General features: G+C 31.9%; 1 protein-coding gene across 1 annotated transcript; it reads right to left on the reverse strand.

Annotated features, from left to right (window-relative positions):
- Nucleotides 1-11,674: 11,674 nt before the first annotated feature.
- On the reverse strand, nt 11,675-13,747 carry LOC107424173 (putative expansin-B2). The gene is made up of 4 exons (XM_048479702.2): nt 13,494-13,747; nt 13,238-13,350; nt 12,935-13,128; nt 11,675-12,254 (listed from the first exon to the last, which is right to left on the reverse strand). The coding sequence occupies exons 1-4, from the start codon at nt 13,678-13,680 to the stop codon at nt 11,921-11,923; spliced, it is 828 nt and encodes a 275-aa protein (XP_048335659.1). The 5' UTR covers nt 13,681-13,747; the 3' UTR covers nt 11,675-11,920.
- Nucleotides 13,748-19,167: the final 5,420 nt, after the last annotated feature.

Consider the following 19,167-nt stretch of genomic DNA (forward strand, 5'->3'; position numbering starts at 1 on the left):
AATATATACTGATTTATGCAAATGAATTAGTACATAAGGATACTTACATGGACATGTTCATTTAAATCAAACATGGTTTGTTGTATATGAACTAATCTAAATCTAACATGATCTATTATAGATTTAAGAATATGGACACGAAAAAAGAATATACTAACAAATCTGTTATAGATTTAAGAATATGGACATGAGAAATGAATATGTACTGATTTGTTATATTTAAATCAGTACATATGACAATAGAATAAACTGTCTACTAAATTCAAAAGCTGTGATAGTTTTTTAGTTAAGTTATATTATGCACAGCCTATCAATGGAAATATGCTTGTTTTTTACAAGATCTCAACTCTTAACATCGTTGACGTATTCTTCACCAGGATGTAATGGATGAGTATAATTATGTGTGGTACTGTAACATTTTTTTTTTTCAAAAAGAAAAAGAAAGAAAAAATTAGTTCAATACTTAACCAAATTTCTGGAATGTTTTACATACATAAAATATCTTTTTAATATATAAGACCAAATTTCAGGAGCTCAAAGTACAAAATTTATTTTTCATATAAATTGAAATTGCATGAAATGCTCATTGGTAGCATGGCATGCTATGTATATATCAAGTTAGATATTGTGAAAATTTATAGAGATAAACTGTGAATGAAACTTTATGGAGATAAACTGTGAATGATTGTTTTATAGTTCCTCTTTATAAATTTTTATATTATATTAAAAATGTACAACAGATACATACATATATATATATATATATATATATATTTATATATATATGTAATATCCTGTCCCGAAGTACGCCGGAAATTTCTTAAGTTGACCAAAGTTGACCGGGTTTGATCGTCGTTGACTGAGAGGAGTCAAACTTTGACTTTTTGACTCTGCAAGAATTCTTGGTTGACCGAGGAACCGTTGCGAAGTACGCATTAACCCGAGTTTGTAGACTAGTAGTATGATGAAAAAGAGTTACAGTTTGAAAGTTATGAGCAAAACAAATTGAGGTCCGAACTGTCCGAGGATGTCGGATTTGACTTTTTATTTTTGTAAAATTCAGCTTTGACTCATGCATGGTTGTGAAGTACTCATTGATATGAGTTCATAGACTATCAGCACGCCTAATTTGGACATTTCGTTGAAAAGTTATGGACCTGCAAAATTTTTCTAACACTGTAATATTTTATATTATTTTATGCTTGTATAAAACGTATGCATAGTATGTGCCACGTGTCAAAATCTGGCCACCCTATGAGTGCACAATGACACCCACGGGAGGCATTTTGATTGGGCAAATGGTTGTGTGGGGCGTGTGAGGAGTGAGGTGGAGGAGAAAGAAAGAGGAGGGAGAAAGAGATGAGAGAGTGTCACCACCGGCCACCACTGATCCATTTTTTTTTTGCCACCCCCGATCTACACGCGCTGGACCACCTTGAATTCAACATAAAAACAGGCCGGCTAGCCAAAATCACGGCTAACCGACTGCCGATGCGCCCAGATCAAGGTGATTTCCGGCGGTGGCATCAATTCTTTCTCCAGTCTATTTCTCCCAAACCAGATCTCTATTTGCCTCATCGCCGTTCCTGTTGAGTCACTTGTCCTTCGATCTATCTTTCCACCAAAAATCATGGCTAGTGGCACCCACCGGATGCATCGACGGAAGTGATTGTTTCCGATGACCATGGCGGCTTGTAGAGAAACTAATTTTTGGCGAGTTCCTGATCACACAGCCCACCTTTTCCCACTAATCCAAACCCCCTAAACCCAAATGTGAGGACAGTTTCCTCCAATTCGGGCGGTTTGTGAGATCCGAGGACCTAAAGACTGAAACATTCCCAGCTAGAATCCGGCCACCTTGGGTCAGATCTCCCGAAGGTAAGGGTCAATCCTTAATCCTCATGTTGTAAGCTTCATTTCGATACATTATTTACAAATTTTGGTTAACATTTGTATTAGATTCTCCAGATAACCGTGTATAATTTATCCGATTAAAATATTATTTTAATTGGTTTGTGTATTGTCAATGTTCTAGGAACAAGTGTGAACTGTAGAATCAATCCTATGGAGGATCTTGGTTGAATTGCATGCTCGAGGTGAGTGATCCGCCTTCAAACTTAATTTTAGGTGTTTAATTATATGTATTTCATTATAATTGATTATTTGAAGATGTAATATTTCATGTGTTAATTGTTTAGAAAATTATAATTGAAATTTTATGCCAAAATTGAAGGAAATTAAATTATTGGTGTATTATACGTATTTTGGGTTTTAAGAATTTTCTTGAATTTGAGGTTTAATTTAATAATTATTGAATTTTGTTATTGGAATATTTTATAATTATATATTCAAAAAATATGTTTTACATAATTAATATTAAGAGAATTTCCATCTAAATTATAGTGCCAATTTATGTTATTTTAATAAATGTTTGAGTGCCAAAAATATATTTGGGAATTAAAAGAAATTGTGATTTAATTATATTTTGAATTTTGAGAAATCGAAAGAATATTTATTTTAAATTATTGTTAATTTCATTGATGGATTTATGATGAGGATTTAAGAGAATGTGGGTTTGAAAAATGGTATCATTCTCATGGTGAATTTTTGGAAAAACTTGGTATTTTAATAATAAATTTAGTAATTGATTTTAGATGCACTCATACAATATTGATGTTCTGTACTGTATATGTAGATAAGCATGCAGGTTGTAATATCTCCCATAAGTTGCCATCAGACAGAGGATAGGCAAGTTTGATATTGGCCATAGCCATCCCCCTTCATGGCCGGATGACTGTTTAAGCAGCAGTGCTATTGGGACGTTGAAGCGACCATATGCAAGTTTTTCTCTTTAACCTCCCGACAGATGATGCTCAGGATACTGGGTATCGTAGGACATTACTGGTATATACTGTGGTGCGTCAAATATTTTTCAGATATAAATTTCAATTCGTAAGTCTTATTTAAATTAAGTGTATTTAATTTGTTGTATCACCTATTTCCAATTAGTATTTTTTTAAAATGTGTTTATTCATATTTTATGTCAATTATTTTAAATCAATGTTTCTAAAATGCATTTTACCTTGATTTTTACTATTTAAATGGATTTGGTGTTTAAATGTATTTTACCACGTTTTTATTATTTGTTTTAATTCGAGATTGTAACATGAATTTTATTTATATTTCATAATCTATTTCAAGTTGAAGTTTAAAATTAATTAAAAGTTTTCTTTGATTATTCCATGGATTTAACTAATAAATTTTATAATTTATATTTTGAGTTTATTTTTGTTTTATGCCAAATTCCTTCAATCCAAGTTTATTTATGCTTTTATTTATTTTATCTAATGATATCTTATTCTAAATTTAATAATTGGATTTTTAAAATGTTTTCAATGTATATATTGAGTGCTAAATTAATATTTGTATTTTATGTGCATTTTAAATTATTGCATTCCATTTAATTTGATATTTCTTTGATTATTTTTTATGTAAATTTATTATGATTTTGCTTATTTTACTTATGACATTTTGTGTACAATTTAATAATTGTTATTAAAATTATTCTTGTTTCTTATTATATATTCTAGATCTTTAATTTAATGTATTTTATTTCTAATTTATTTAATTAATTATTCCTTGATTTTTGGGGTACAATTATTGGGTTTTGTGAAAATGTTTTAAAAGGGAAACTTTTCCAACTGAGTGAACTGTGAGGGTTTTGAGAGAAAACAATATTTCAACTACTTATTATTTATTTGATTATTTTGTATTAATTAATAAAGTTCATCTTTTCGTTATATTGTTATTATTATTATTATTATTATTATAATTTTGTCGTAGTTAGAGTCACTCACTAAGATGATTAGCATTTCATGTTTTTAAATTCTGTTCCCCTAGACCTAGGTTAGTAGATGTTGATCGTCCGGAGGCGAGTTCGATGTCTTGTTCGTTGCTGAAAGTTCAAGGAGCCTTACTTACTTCTCTTCACTATCTTGTATTGTTCCTTTTATCCTTTGTTGTATTAAATTTCAAATTTAATTGTATCTTGACAAAGCTTTATATATTGTTTTGGACGTTTATATATTAAATTATGCACTGATTCTCTGGTATTTATTGAAGTGCTGCCACTTGTGGAAATAAATTGTAGTAAGGTGGAAGGAATAAGGTGGTGTATTTAGAAATATGTTTTCAGTGCAAGAAATTTGTGGTAAGTCCTATTGTAACATCCCGTCCCGAAGTACACCGAAAATTTCTCAAGTTGACCGTCGTTGACCGAGAAGGGTCAAATTTTGACTTTTTGACTCGGTAAGAATTCTAGGTTGACCGAGGCACCATTGCGAAGTATGCATCGACTCGAGTCCCCAGACTAGTAGCACGTAAAAAATGGAGCTACGGTTTGAAAGTTATGAGTAAAACAAGTTGAGGTCCGAACTGTCTGAGGGGGCCAGAGTTGAGTTTTTATTCTTGTAAAATTGAGCTTTGAATTATGTATGGTTGTAAAGTACTCGTCGACATGAGCTCGTAGACTAGCGGCACGCCCGATTTGGACATATGGTTAGAAATTTATGGACCTGTGAAGTTTTTCCGAGACAGCTATTACTGTTTATCGATATGTAAGTGTGCGTGAACAGCGATGTCACATGTAGCATTATAGAGGGTGCCATGTGTCACGACAAAAAAATGCCACATGTCAGACAATTAAATATTACATTATTTTATTATTATTATTATTGTTTTATTATATTATATTATTATTATTTTATATATTTATTTATTTATTTTCTTTTGGTTTTTCTTTTTTTTTCTTCTTCCCCACGTGGGAAGAAAAAACACACCCCCCCTCCCCCAACCCACCGATTCCTTCTTCTTCCTTCTTCTTTCTTCCTTCCCTCTCACTCTCGCCAGTCCCTCTCTCTCTCTGCTGCACCTCTATCGGCTGTCGCACAGCCACATGTTTTTGACGATGTGGTGGCCCACGGCTGGATGAGCTCGGGCATCGAGTCCCCTTCGGCTGGCCAGCAGACGCGCCGAGATCGATGCCAAAGCCGACGATCGGCGAGGTGGTGGGTGGCCAATTTTTTGGTGGCCACCAGTCCCGAGGTTGGTCCCTCCCCCTAGTTTTTGATCCCCTGATTCCAAAAATGACATCCATTTGCCTAAATTCCAAGCCATTGGTGAGATGAGTGGAGGGGGAGTCCGGCCGAAACTTCCTGGCCATTTTCCGGCCAACTCCTATGGTTCCGAGTCGAACGAAGGTTAGCTTTACACTCATCGTCTCCTTAGCTTTCATTTGGCACCTTATTTGTGAATTGTGATTGAGTATTTTGAAAGATGCCATTTTTGGATAAAATAATATTATTTTAATATGGTAATCTGAAAAATGAATGTTTGATGTTTAAATAATTGCTATTTATATTGATGATGTCCAATTGTGTTGAATTGCATAAATATGGGTTGAATTAATGTTTCTTAAATTTGGAAAGCTGTACATTTTAAACTGCTGTTAAATTATTGTTAACTTTACTGTGAGGTTACTATGAAGTTATGACAGCTAATAGAATGTATCTTTATATGCTTAATTATTTGTGGAATTGTATGTGGTTCTATTGACATTTAGTATGAATTAATTTCAAGGTTTGCGGAATTGATTATATTGAAATATTGTGATCGAAAATATACTTATGTGTTTAATTATTTATTTATGCATGAAATTTTGTGAATTTGATAAAAGTGCAAAAATTTAAGTGTATCATATAAAAATTCAAATTTTATAATATTATATTATATTTAAAAAATATATAATATTATAAAATATTTTTATCGGTTTTCGATGCACCATACACGTATCGGTGTTCTGTAGTTGTGGATGTGATTAGCGCGCAGATTGTAATGTCTTCCTTGAGTTGCCATCAGATTGAGGGCAGACAAGTTTGATATTAGCCATAGCCGCCCCCCTCCATGGCTGGGATAATGGTTTAAGCAGCGGCGCGGTGGGATGCCACGCGTTCGTATGCCGGTTTCTCTCTTTAACCTCCTCGTCAGACGGTGCTTTGGGACGCTAGTGTTAGGACCCGTCTAAAATTCCTCACTGGAACCCTGACAAGCCCTGATCCCAGGGAAACACCACCGAACTTTCCAACGAAAAATTCGGCAGTATCTCCCCTAAGGGTAGGACTTACCACAAAATTCCCTGCACATAAAACACACTCCAATAAACACCACCTTATTCCTCCTACCTTACTACAATTTGTTTCCACAAATTTACAGCACTCGAAAATAATAACAGGGAATCAGTAAGCAAAACCAATGTCTGTCCAATCGTACACAGAGCATTGTACAAATAAATATGAAATTAATACAATGACAGATGAAGCAATACAAGATGGAGAGGAAAAAGGGAGGAAATGCTTCTTGGACTTTCGGCAATGAACTGAGACATCGGGCTCGCCTCAAACGATCAACGTCTCCCAACTTGGGCCTAGGGGAACGAAATTTAAAAATATGATATGTTAATTATCTCAGTGAGTGACCCTATCTACTGTACAATTATAATAATAACGACAATTATAGTCATTTGATTAATTAAGAATAACTAAGAAAAATAAATAATAATTAATTGAAAATAATATTTTCTCTCAAAATTCTCACCATTCACTTCGTTGGAAAGGTTTTCCTTTTTAAAACATTTTCGTAAAGCCCAATCTTCTATGCCCCAAAAATCAAGGAATAATTAATTTAATAAATAATTAAATAATCCAAATACGAATAAAATATAATGAAATATAATAAAAATAAATTTAGAATACTTGCATTAAAGGAATATAACATAAAAGAGAAATTCAATATATAATGCATAAAATTTGATTTAATAAACTAAAATCAACAGTTTCAAAAATATAATTTAAATAATTATAAACAATCCTGTAAAATAAGTGGTAGAAAAACACTATAATATTCATTTTGAAATATTCAACTAAACCATATAATATTTTTATGGCAAGATGCATTTTAAAAACATTAATTTAAAATAAGTGACATAAAATATGAATAAATACATTTTAGAAAATACTAATTGGAAATAGGTGATAAAACAAATTAAATACATTTAATTTAAATACGGCTTTAAAACTTTAGGATTTGAAATTTATATCTGAAAAATAATACTTGACGCACCACACTATATACCAGTGATGCCCTATGATAACCAGAGTCCCGAGCACCATCTGGCGGGAGGTTACAGAGAGAAACTTGCATACAGTCGCTTCGGCGTCCCGACAGCGCCACTGCTTATACCGTCAACTCGGTGATGGAAGGGGGCGGCTTATGGCCAATATCAAACTTGCCTGCCTTGGTCCGATGGCAACTCACGGGAGACATTATAACTTGCGTGCTCATCCACATACACAGTACAAAACACCAGTACTGTCTGAGTGCGTTTAAAACAAATAACCAAGTTTATTATTAAAATATCCAATTTTTCCAAAATTCACCGTGGGAATTATACCATTTTTCAAATTCACAATCCCACATTTTTTCTTTAATCCTTATCATAAATCCATCACTTTAAAATCCATCAATTTCACCATAAATAAATCAATTCCATAATATTTAAATGCATAAAAATATTTTTGAAGCATAATACTTTTAAAATAAATATTTTTCTTCAAATCCCTAAAATCAAGTTGTGCCAAAAATGATATTACAAACTATATCAAATTCGAATGCAATTAAATTCACATAAATCACCATCATAACGCCAACATTAAACTTAACAATAATTTAAATCAAACTTTAACCCATGAATCTTAAGTCCCAAAATATATTTTTGCACCAAAACACATATTAAAAAAATTATCACAAATTGGCAATATAATTCTATACAGAGATTCTCTTAATATCAAATACATAAACATGTTTTTGAAATATTCAATTATGAAATATTCTCTTAATATATAAATATTTTGATTCACTCAATTGAGCATCAAATTTTCAAATATAAATCTACTAAATATTTATCACGTAGAATATCAATTTCAAATATTCTAATACAAAATATTCATAAATTTTATTCCCGAAATTAATTTGAAGGTGGGTCACTTACCTCGAGCACGCAATCCAACCAAGATCCTTTATAGGATCCATTCCACGACTCACACGTGCTCCTAGAATAACAATATTATACAACTCAAATAAATTAATATTTTATTCGGATAAATAATACCCGGTACCCAGGGGTTTAACACAAACGTTAATTAAAATTTGTGAGTAATATACTGAAATGAAGCTTATGGAACGAGGATCGCATTACCGGCCTCCATTGACCCCAATTCCATCAATGGTGGGCGGAATTTGCCCAGGAAGTACCGGCCGAACTTCACCTCCTCATAACTCGCGAACCACTTCGAATTTAAATAATTGGAGACCATATTTGAACTCAAAAGATCCAAAATAGGGGACAAGGGGTGGAAGATCGGACTGGACTGGCCGGAAACGCCGAGAATCGTCGAAAAACTCAAATGCACCGCCACCGACTTCACTGGCCCTATCTGGGCGCTTCCAGCGGCGTTGGTGGGCAAAATTGGAGGTTGGCAGTGCTGGGGAATGGGCTCCTTCCCTGGCCGGCGCGTGTTGCCATCCGGCCACTGAAATCCGACCAAAACGATCGGTCAAAGAGAGAGGGGGAGAGAGTCAAAGGAGAGAGAAAATCCCTGTGTGTGTTTTGCTGTGCTTGACGGGCTCGGGGAAGAGGGAGAAGGGAAAGAAAGGAAAAGAAAAGAAAAGAAAAGTGTTTTCCCACGTGGGGAAAAGGAAAGAAAAAAAGAAAAAAGAAAAAAAAAAGACAAAAACAAAAAGAATAAATAAATAAATATTAAAATCATAAAATAATAATATATAAAATAAAGATAAAATAATATAATATAGTATTTTCTTATTGCTAACATGTGTCACTTCTAAAATATTACACATGGTGCATCCTACTTGGTGACACGTGGCATAACTATTCACATTTTTAAAAATAATATTAAAATAATACTGTATTTGAAAAATTTTGCAGGTCCATAACTTTTCAACAAAATGTCCAAATCAGGTGTACCACTAGTCTACGGACTTGTATTGATAAGTACTTCACATATGTACATGAGTGAAAGCTCATATCCCTAAAAATAAAAAGTCAACCTTGGTACCCTTGGACAAATTGGACCTCAACTTGTTTTACTCATAACTTTCAAACCGTAGCTTCGTTTTCGACGTACTACTAGTCTATGAACTTGTGCCAACGTGTACTTCGTAATGGTGCTTTATTCAATGTAGAATTCTATCCGAATCAAAAAGTCAACATTTGAACCCTTCAATCAACAGTCAATGGTCAAACTCGGTTAACCTCGATCAAATTTGAGAAATTTCCGATGTACTTAGGGACGGGGTGTTACAGCTGAGCATCGTAGGACACCACTGGTATATAGTATGTGCATCAAGTATCTTTTGTATATATATATATATATATTATATTTGTATGTATCACACCGTACGAGGACAGCGATTCGATATGGTCCATAAAGAGTTAGCCTCGTAACTATATTGCCTACTAGTTTAGGGGATTGGACAGTTAATCTAGGTAACCACCCCGGATTGTATTGGTAGAAAGGTGCTGGCGACAGCTGGAATCATGGATTGCGCAACATGTTGGAGGGTATCGTTTGTACCACTGATACGAGTGTATATTTGATAATATCTTTTTGAATTTTAAATTATTATTTGATCTCGTATTATTCTATCTATTTATAACCTGATTTTCTAGAATTATACTTAATTGCTTTCATTGTCATTATTATTATTAATATTATTCTCGTTATTAATATTACAATTATTATTTATCAGAATTATGTTTACAATTATTTTCATTATTACTAATATTATCATCATCATTATGATTATTATTATTGCCATTATTTATTTTTATTTTTATTATTTTTATTATTATTATTAGCATATGATATATCCGGACAAGTATCATAGCCTACGGGCAAGAAAGATAACCATTGGACGAATATAATAGTCCTTGACCAAGTGGTAGCCTTTGGATAGGTGAGATAGTCCTTGGGACAGCTGTGATAATGTGATAGTTCTTAGACAAGTGATTACCTTTGAGTAAATATGATAGATGATATTAGTACTATTGTTATCATGAAAATGATTGCTATAATTATTATTATTGTTGTTGATGTGATGATTGTTTTACTTTTCTTCTTATATTATGCATCGATAGATTTTGTAACACAATATTTGAAATGTACGGCAATCAGTGGGTGGTGTGGGTGGACGTGAATGATTAAAGGTATAATTGGTTGTTTATTTAGTTGATTATTTCTATTGCATATATATATATATATATTATATAATATATATATATATATACCAATGTGTTTTATATATAAATTGTTATCGAAGTGCTGCCACTGTGGAAATTATTGTAGTAAGGTGGGAGGAATAAGGTGGTACCATATAGAAGTGTATCTTTGTGCAAGTAAATTTTGTGGTAAGTCCTTCCCTTAGGGGAGATGCTGTCGGATTTTCCATTGGAAGGTTCGGTAGTATTTTCCTGGGATCAGGGATTGTCCAGGGTTTCGGTGAGGGGTTTTGGACAGATCCTGACATCTATCTTTAGGGGAGATGCTGTCGGATTTTCCGTTGACAGATTCAGTAGTATTTCCCTGAGATTAAGACTTGTTTAGGATTCCAATGAAGAATTTTGAATGGATCCTGACATATATATATATATATATATTATTTGGTCGCTTCCACAGAATATATGCTGTGTTAGTGTGTTAGGTTACATTTAAGGCAGATAGTTAACATGGGGTCCAATCGTAGGCCATATGTGTTAATACCCTTTTATTTAGTCATCATATGTCATCATATTCTAGAAATTAAAAATAAAGTTTTAGAATGTCTCATTTGCAAAGTAAAAATCAATAACTGATAAAAAAAAAAAGAAGTAAAAATTAATAAGCAAATTTACAATTTTTTTTTTTTTTTTTGGTTGGAATAAGGTTACACTCTTATTGGTAATATATTTGTACTCTTTATTTTTCTTTTTTTTTCTTTTTTTCTCTTACATACTTAATTCATGAACAAGAATTATAATTTAAATAATGACTGATTTGTTATTCTTTAGATATATGAAATTAATATTCGTAGGCTTAATCTAATCGTAAAAATCATTAATAATACACTTTTAAATCCAAAACGTAAACTTTAAATTATAGAAAAATAATAATAAAATGGACATTGTCATTAAATTGATCCTGCAAAGACAATAGTGAGAGATTCAAATTAAAAATTATTTGATTGTAATACTTTATTAGGTGAAGTGAAGAATTTATTTATTTAAAGGTTTCTTTTTCTTTCTTTTTTGCTAAAATTATTTAAAGGTTTCATTATTATGATATCACCTCATTTAATATTTGGTGTTAATTTGAATTGGTCATACAATACCTCATTTGGTCCATGTTACACCTTACTAATGTTGCCAAAATAAATAAAAATATATATTTATATATCTATATATTATGATTATATAATGTACGAAGGGTAGAAAAAAACACGAAGAGTAAAAGAGGCAATGCACACATATCTTTTTTTTTTTTTTTTTTTTTTTTTTTTTTTTTTTTTTTATTCCCTGGAAAAGAAGGTTTATAAAAAACCAAAAGAACCCAAATACACAACTAAGCACAAGGAGATGGCTATCCGCCAAAAATCTCCTCCTGGGCAATGCACACATATCTTTCCACAAAGGAGAGCCCTACTTTTTATTTATATGTAATTTTATATTGCATGAAGACAAAGCGCAAGTCATGCTAATAAGTGGACTTTTGTAATTAAGGATAGCCTTCAACAGCATAATTCCATATAGAGTTTAGGTAGCAAAATTGACAACAGATCTATAAGTTTGACCAGGCTTCCAACCAGCCGGGATCACATTGTTTGCTACGATGGTGTTGCTGGACTCTAACGCCGTCAGGCGAATCGAGAAGGGGGCATGTAAGGTAGAACCAGCGTCAAGTTTCCAGACCGCACCCCATGACTGCTGCATGGGAAGCCATGAGTCCGAGTCAACTGCTTGTTTCAGGTCCACTGAAGCAAGGTCACCATCTCCATCTTCGTATTCGATTAGAGTTGCAAAGTAGTTCGGATTAGACCCTGCGTCCACCTTGAAGGTTATCGTCTTACCAGGGTAGTTGCATTTTGCTCTGCATATGTTTATACAAGACAAAATCAATATTAAACAAAAACTATTTTTATTCTGATGGTAATTAATAGATACTAATTAATAATAAAACTATTATTAATTATAGCATGGTTAATAATAATTAATTATTATTAATTCGATTCAGGTATTGACTTTGATATCAACTGTAATAGATTAATCCATTCGCATGAGGTGGTGAGTCCAATCCTACCCCTCACGATTTTAGGTTTTCTGTCGGCTTCTTTGGGCTCTTTTGGGAAAGATCTCTAAAAAAAAAGGTATTTATACTTTCTTATAAAATATGTTTCATTCTCATTTTCAATTGATGTGGGATCTCACTCAAAATATCTGAAAATAGAGTAATAATTACATGTGCTCCTTCTGATAAAACCACAATATATTAATTAATAATAACATTATTATTAATTATAGCATGGTTAATAATAATTAATTATTATTTATTTTACCATGTGTTAAAATATCTGAAAATAGAGTAATAATTACATTTGCTCCTTCTGATAAAACCACAGGCATGGGAACATAAATTATGAAATCTCATGACTCTTCTAGTTAATGGGTATTAATCATGCTTAGTCTGTGCTTTTTTTTGTTTTCTTCTTTTTTCTTTTTTTTTTTTTTTTTTTTTTTTTTTTCACTTTCTGGATAGTGAAGATTAAGTACCTTTGATATTTAACCTGCAGGACTCCAGCATTGCGTAGCTTATCAGCTTGGCCAGGAAGCGCCATGGCTCCGAAAGCGGTGCCGCTTAAATCAAAATGAACAGACTCCGAAACACAACCAGGGCACGCATCGGTTATAATCACTGTCACCGGCTTCCCCGAGCACGCTGCGTCAGCACTCGATGTGCATTTTACCTAAAATTCAGGCCCATGTTTACAAATATCACCCACCAAGTTAATTGTTTGTGCAATTTACTCTTCTGAAACTAACAAAGTTTAATTTATGCTGCATAATGAACTGCACCTGATAACAAGCTCCACATTCTTTGCCAGATTTGTACAACGACGGACCCCCAGCCGTGATCATTGAAGAGAATGGTGCTTGCTCTACAGCATTTCCATATCCACAAGCACCCCCTGTATATATATACACAAACAACAATTTAATTAATTAAAAATCTTAATATAACAATAGTGTATACATATATATATATATATATTTCAGTGTGACATTTGAACAATATTGATAGATATATTTTTAGTGTCCATTATGGCATTACCGTCGTTTCCGGCACCGTTTGGGCTTCCAAACCAGGTTGCACCGGCTGGGGACCAATTAGAATGGGATTCATATTTTGAGCCATTGTAAAAGAGCTTGGGTTTGAAACAAGAACCTGGGTTTATAAGAAGACAAGACAAAACTAGTAGAGTAAAGATAGACCACAATTGTGGACGAACAAAAGCCATAACAGTCACGAATGCTTAGAAGACAACCGCAACTGGAATCTGTGGCAGTTTGCCTTTGCTGGAGGGCTATTTTGTGTTGTTGATGAATTTGTGGATAAACCAGTCGTTATTTATAGAGGGAGAACGAGAGGGCTTGCATTCTAATGCGTCCAATTGTTTATAGCCACGTGCCATTTTCCCTATCCCTTGCCAATCGATATTTATGTAGATCTTTTTGCATTTAATATAGAAACATGAGATTTTAGTTTCAGTTTCCAATTATAAGTATTTTCCTTGACGTAGTCGCAAGGTGCGATGGACGGGTACAATTTTATAATTTGGTTTTCAAACTTACAAGTTAAAAAGAAATGGGCTATTTCTTGTAATTATTGATCTCCATGAGTCATCAACAAATATAATAGAAAATGGTAGTAGGCCCAACATATTGTTAATGTCATGTTAGATCTAAATCTAGTTTGATTACTTGAAGTTTACTCTGTATTATATACTGTCCGGAAATGAAAACGAATTATAGTTTGATTCCTCTTGTATTACAAGATTTTTTTATATAAAAAATAATACTAATTGAGAAAAAAATTAATCCAATCCTTAAACAATTTTCGGATTTTAAATTCATAAAAGAACTTGTTGGTGTGTATGACCAAATTAAGGAGCTCAAATTAGAAAATTCTACTTTTCATATAAAATTTGTTGTAGCGAGGAATTGTCGGAATGTGGAAATCTTTTAGAAGTTCCCCCCACCATCAGTGCATGTACAGAAAAATAGATTTGGGGATCATTCAATATATGTTTGTAGGTTGAAGATTAGCCGTAGGCTAGGCCTCCAAGGTCATCTCATTTTCCCTTTTCTTAATAATCAATATTATATTTTTTTTCAAAAGGAAAAAAAAAAAAAAAGTCTCGGATCACAGAGACATTATAATTATGCTTTTACTGGAAAAGCAGACAATTTGCTGCTGATGCAATTGTCTCGTGAAGACTAAAATGTTGTGCAAATTCTTTGCCATATGTGGCGATGGAACTTAGAGATGGAGACCGTGACCGACGTAGAAAAAATTTCAGGGGCACCACTATAAAATAGAATAAATTATGTTTTTGATTTTTGTTTTCGAGCAATTTAAATATATAGTGAAACGAGATATTGTTTGTTATATCATAATCAAACTAATTATAAAATAGTGTAAATTGTTTTCAATTTTTGTTTTGAGCAATATAAATATATAATAAAACGAGAGATTGTTTATTATATCGTAATCAAACTAATTAGAATTTTGACTAAACAGGTAGGCTAAAAAAAAAATACTTTTTTTTTTATTCTTTTTATGTCAAAAATACAAATATATATATATATATATAATTCAAATGCTTTGGCAATCATAAATTGATTAAATTTTAATAAAAAAATTAAACATTCTCCTCGAAGCAAAAGAAGGAGGAAAAAAATTATTAGGAATTAATTAACCAAAGTAATTTGAAACTTAGAAAAAAAAAACAAAAACATAAATAAATAAAATAATCAGCTTTTTTTTTTTCAGTTACAAATAATTTAAGCTAAAAAAGTATTATATTAAAAAACACTAATAGATTAATATTTTAATTATATTAAACAGTTAATATTGAAGAAAAGTAAGAGATAAAAAGTAGATAATTGAAACAAAATATTTTAAAAATATATATATAAAAAATTAGCCAGGAAATAATTAATTAAAAAAATCTATCGTGTATAGATGGCATATCATTAAAAATATTTTTTAATCAATGAATCTATCGTGTATAGATGGCATAGAATGATTAATTAAAATTTAGGTTTTTCCTCCCCATAGAATTACATACAAAAAAGTATCATTATATTAGTTCAGTGGCGAGAAAAAAATCTAACTTCTAATTTAAAAAAAAAGAAAAAAGAAAAAAGAAAAATCTAAAATAAATTTAGAATTACTTTAATACATAACAATAATATTTACTTGATACCATATATAAAAACTAAAAAGATAAACAAAAATAATAATAATAATAATTCATCTAACATTAGTAATAGCAATAACAATGCATCAATCGAAATCGATTCTTTGCAATCACAATCCCTTGAGGATGAGCACACTGCATCGAAACCAAAGCAAAGCATGAAAATCGATACGGTTTTGCGGGACAACAAATGTTAAACCTCTAAGTTAGTAATAGCAATAACAATGCATCAATCGAAATCGATTCTTTGCAATCACAATCCCTTGAAGATGAGCACACTGCAAGGAAACCAAAGCAAAGCCAGAAAATTGATAAGCTTATGTGGGACAACAAATGTTAAACCTCTAAGTTGCCAACTTGCTTGAAGTGGAAATGTTTGAGTAGCAAATATGTGGGGTTTGTGCTCCCTCATCCCATAAAGAAGTGAGACACCAGACGTGCAGCCCACCTCTTTGTGAATGAAGGAAGTACAGGTCTCAGAAATACTTGAAAATGTTTTCCGTCTGAAATAGGCCCAGTGCCCCTCAATCTTTCCCTTTTAAATAATTTAATATTATATGTTTTAGTTATTTGTTTTTTTCCACCACCAGAATATTAATATACAAATTTGTGCCTCTAAAACTTTTTTATTTTAAAATAATTTAATATTTTGTATTTTTAATTATTGTTTTTTTAGTTCCTTTATAATTTAAATTATACAAATGTTTTCCCTCTCTTTTTTCGCCTTGTCCAACGTTATTTATTTTTTCCATTTCTTTTGTTGGTTTAATACTTTTTTTTTAAGTTTTTTTATATAATTTTTTGGTTTATCTATCACTGCTCTCCAATTAAATTATTTTATCTAATAGTAATGCTTATCTACAATTTCATACTAATATAATAATTATTTTTTATATGATATAAATTATATAATGGTTGCTTAATTATTATTTGTATAATATATATTTATATATGATTATAATCATTTAATACAATTAGTTAATAAAAAGGAGTAATATAATTAAAACAAAAATATATTTATTTTTTTTTATAATTTTTAATTTATTTTGGTTGGTTACTTCCTAACAAAACCAAGAACTCTATATATATATTTTTAGAGTAATTTGAATTGAATTTTGGTGACTATCCTAATTAGCTACTCTATGATATATATATATATATATATATAAAGCATTTTTGTGTATTTTTATATATGTAGCATACACAATGATGCCGACCTCACTGTGGATGCAATAATACAAACGATCAAATCCATGATCAAAAGATCAAAAATAGTATGCCTTTGAAGTGAAGTGACATGTCCATAGCCTTGTTCTTTTATAATTTTCATCAACTGAAATAAAAAACACCCAATCTTCCTTTTTTTAAGGAAACCGAATTTTCGTTGGTTAAAAATATATAATGGATCCAATTAGGTTCATTTGAAGCCAAAAGCCAATATGCTCATCATCGTTTTAATTGTCTGCTAATCGTGACACTTATTCGGTATAGAAATTGATTAAAATTAACATTGTATGTGTTTGTTTGCTGGATATCTCGATCACCCTCACTATTTGAACCCCAAACATATTCATAAAGCCCAAGCACTCATACATGTCCTATTGTAGGGAAAGAGCAATGACAGTGAATGACAAATTTGTGTTGCTTTAATTAAGCCTTCAACTTCTACTTATAATATTATAGGGAAACTTGTGGCGGTGAAATGTAAAAAAAGAGCGAGAAAAAATAAAAATAGAAATAGAAAAAGAAAGAAAAAATGAAACACATTTTTCCAAATTTGGTCTCAAATAGCAACTTTATTTTTGTGTATTATTTTATTTATATGGCAGTAAATCACGTGCAACATTAAATGAGTCAGGTTTTAAAATTAACCCGAGATCGGTAAGTTTGGCCGGGCTGCCAATTGAAGGGAATGACATTGTGAGCCACAAGAGTGTGATGCAATGTGAGAGTGGTTAAGCGGATGGAGAAGGGAGGCTGTAACTGTGAACCTAATTTGAGCATCCAAGTTGCACCCCAACTATGCTGCATGGGATGCCATAACTCCCGATCACCACCGCTCTGTTTGAGTTCAACGGCACCCAGGTCACCGTCACCGTCCTCGTATTCGATTATCATAGCAAAATAGTAGGGGTTGGATCCGGCATCAACAAGGAATGCTATTGTCACACCAGGATGTTTGCATTTAACTCTGCCATATGCATCATTACCTCTTCTTTATTAGGGCACTTAATTTTAGATATATATTATTTTGTTTATTAAAAAACAAAAAGTATCCGCCTAAAAAAAGAAAGGAAATGAAGAAAATGCTCATGATACTAAAATTAAATAAACTTTGCATTAAATGGAAGATATATGTATGTATTATATTTTTATATATATATATATGTAAGGTTTCTCATGAAATTAGAAACAATTAATGTTGTGTGACTTAATTAATTAAATGAAAGGAAAAGTACCTTCTAAACAGAAGTTGCAGGACTCCAGCATTGCGCAAATTATCAGCTTGACCAGGCTTAGCCAGGGCTCCAAAAAGCAGTACCGCTTAGATCAAAATGAAATGGCTCGGCAACACACCCAGGGCATTCGTCTGTTATAGTTATAGTCACGGGTCTCCTGGAGCATGCTTGGTTATTTGTGCATTTCACTTGAAATAATTTGTTATTACTTTATAATATTATCAATTTAATTTTATCTAAGAAAATATTGATGATGGAATTAATTTTGGTCTTTCATGACCAAACAAAAGTCGAATTTCTACTAAGGTTTTTAACAATATAATAAAATAAGCAAGTAATCAATAAAAAGGACAATAAAAACGCACCAATCTTATATGTAATTGGTGAAAATTATGGTACGGTCTTATAATAAAAATCGAAGAGATGTGGCTTAATGTTTTGTTTATCTGGTGCCGTGAGTTATATATATATATATATATATGTCAGGATCCGTCCAAAATTTTTTATTGGAACCCTAGACAAGCTATAATCCCAGGGAAACTCTACCGGACCCTCCAATGGAAAATCCGGCAAAACCTTCCCTAAGGGTTGGATTTACCACAAATTTACAGCACTCCAAATGAATAACAGTAATCCAGTGCATAATTAATACATAAATGTCCAAGACAGTGTACAGAGCTTCATGAAGTACTATTAAGTATAGAAATTATACAACAAGGATGAAAGAAATATTACAATTGAAATAAATGAAGACAAAGGTAACTTCTCAAACTTTGACAGCGACGGAGATTAGGTTCGCTCCGGAAGAACGTCTACCACCCCTTGCACCTAAGGGAACGGAATTTAAAAATATGAGATGCTAATCATCTCAGTGAGTGACCCTATCTACTATACACTCTTAATATTAATAATATAACAATAAAAGGAGTTTAATTAATCAATACCAAACAATTAAATAAATAAATAAATAATAATCATTTGAAAGTAATATTTTCTCTCAAAATCCTCACTAATCACTCCGTTGGAAATGTTCCCCTTTTAAAACATTTTCACAAAACCCGAT

The sequence above is a fragment of the Ziziphus jujuba genome, chromosome 7, assembly GCF_031755915.1.
Source record: "Ziziphus jujuba cultivar Dongzao chromosome 7, ASM3175591v1".
In the NCBI taxonomy this organism is placed as follows: Eukaryota; Viridiplantae; Streptophyta; class Magnoliopsida; order Rosales; family Rhamnaceae; genus Ziziphus; species Ziziphus jujuba.

What these genes read in the sequence shown, in the direction of transcription:
- LOC107424173 (XM_048479702.2), bottom strand. Translation starts at nt 13,680, where the DNA reads ATGGCTTTTGTTCGTCCACAATTGTGGTCTATCTTTACTCTACTAGTT. An exon ending in AAACGGTGCCGGAAACGACG is followed by an intron (nt 13,351 to 13,493) that starts GTAATGCCATAA and finishes ATATATATACAG; the next exon opens with GGGGTGCTTGTGGATATGGA. An exon ending in AATGTGGAGCTTGTTATCAG is followed by an intron (nt 13,129 to 13,237) that starts GTGCAGTTCATT and finishes CCTGAATTTTAG; the next exon opens with GTAAAATGCACATCGAGTGC.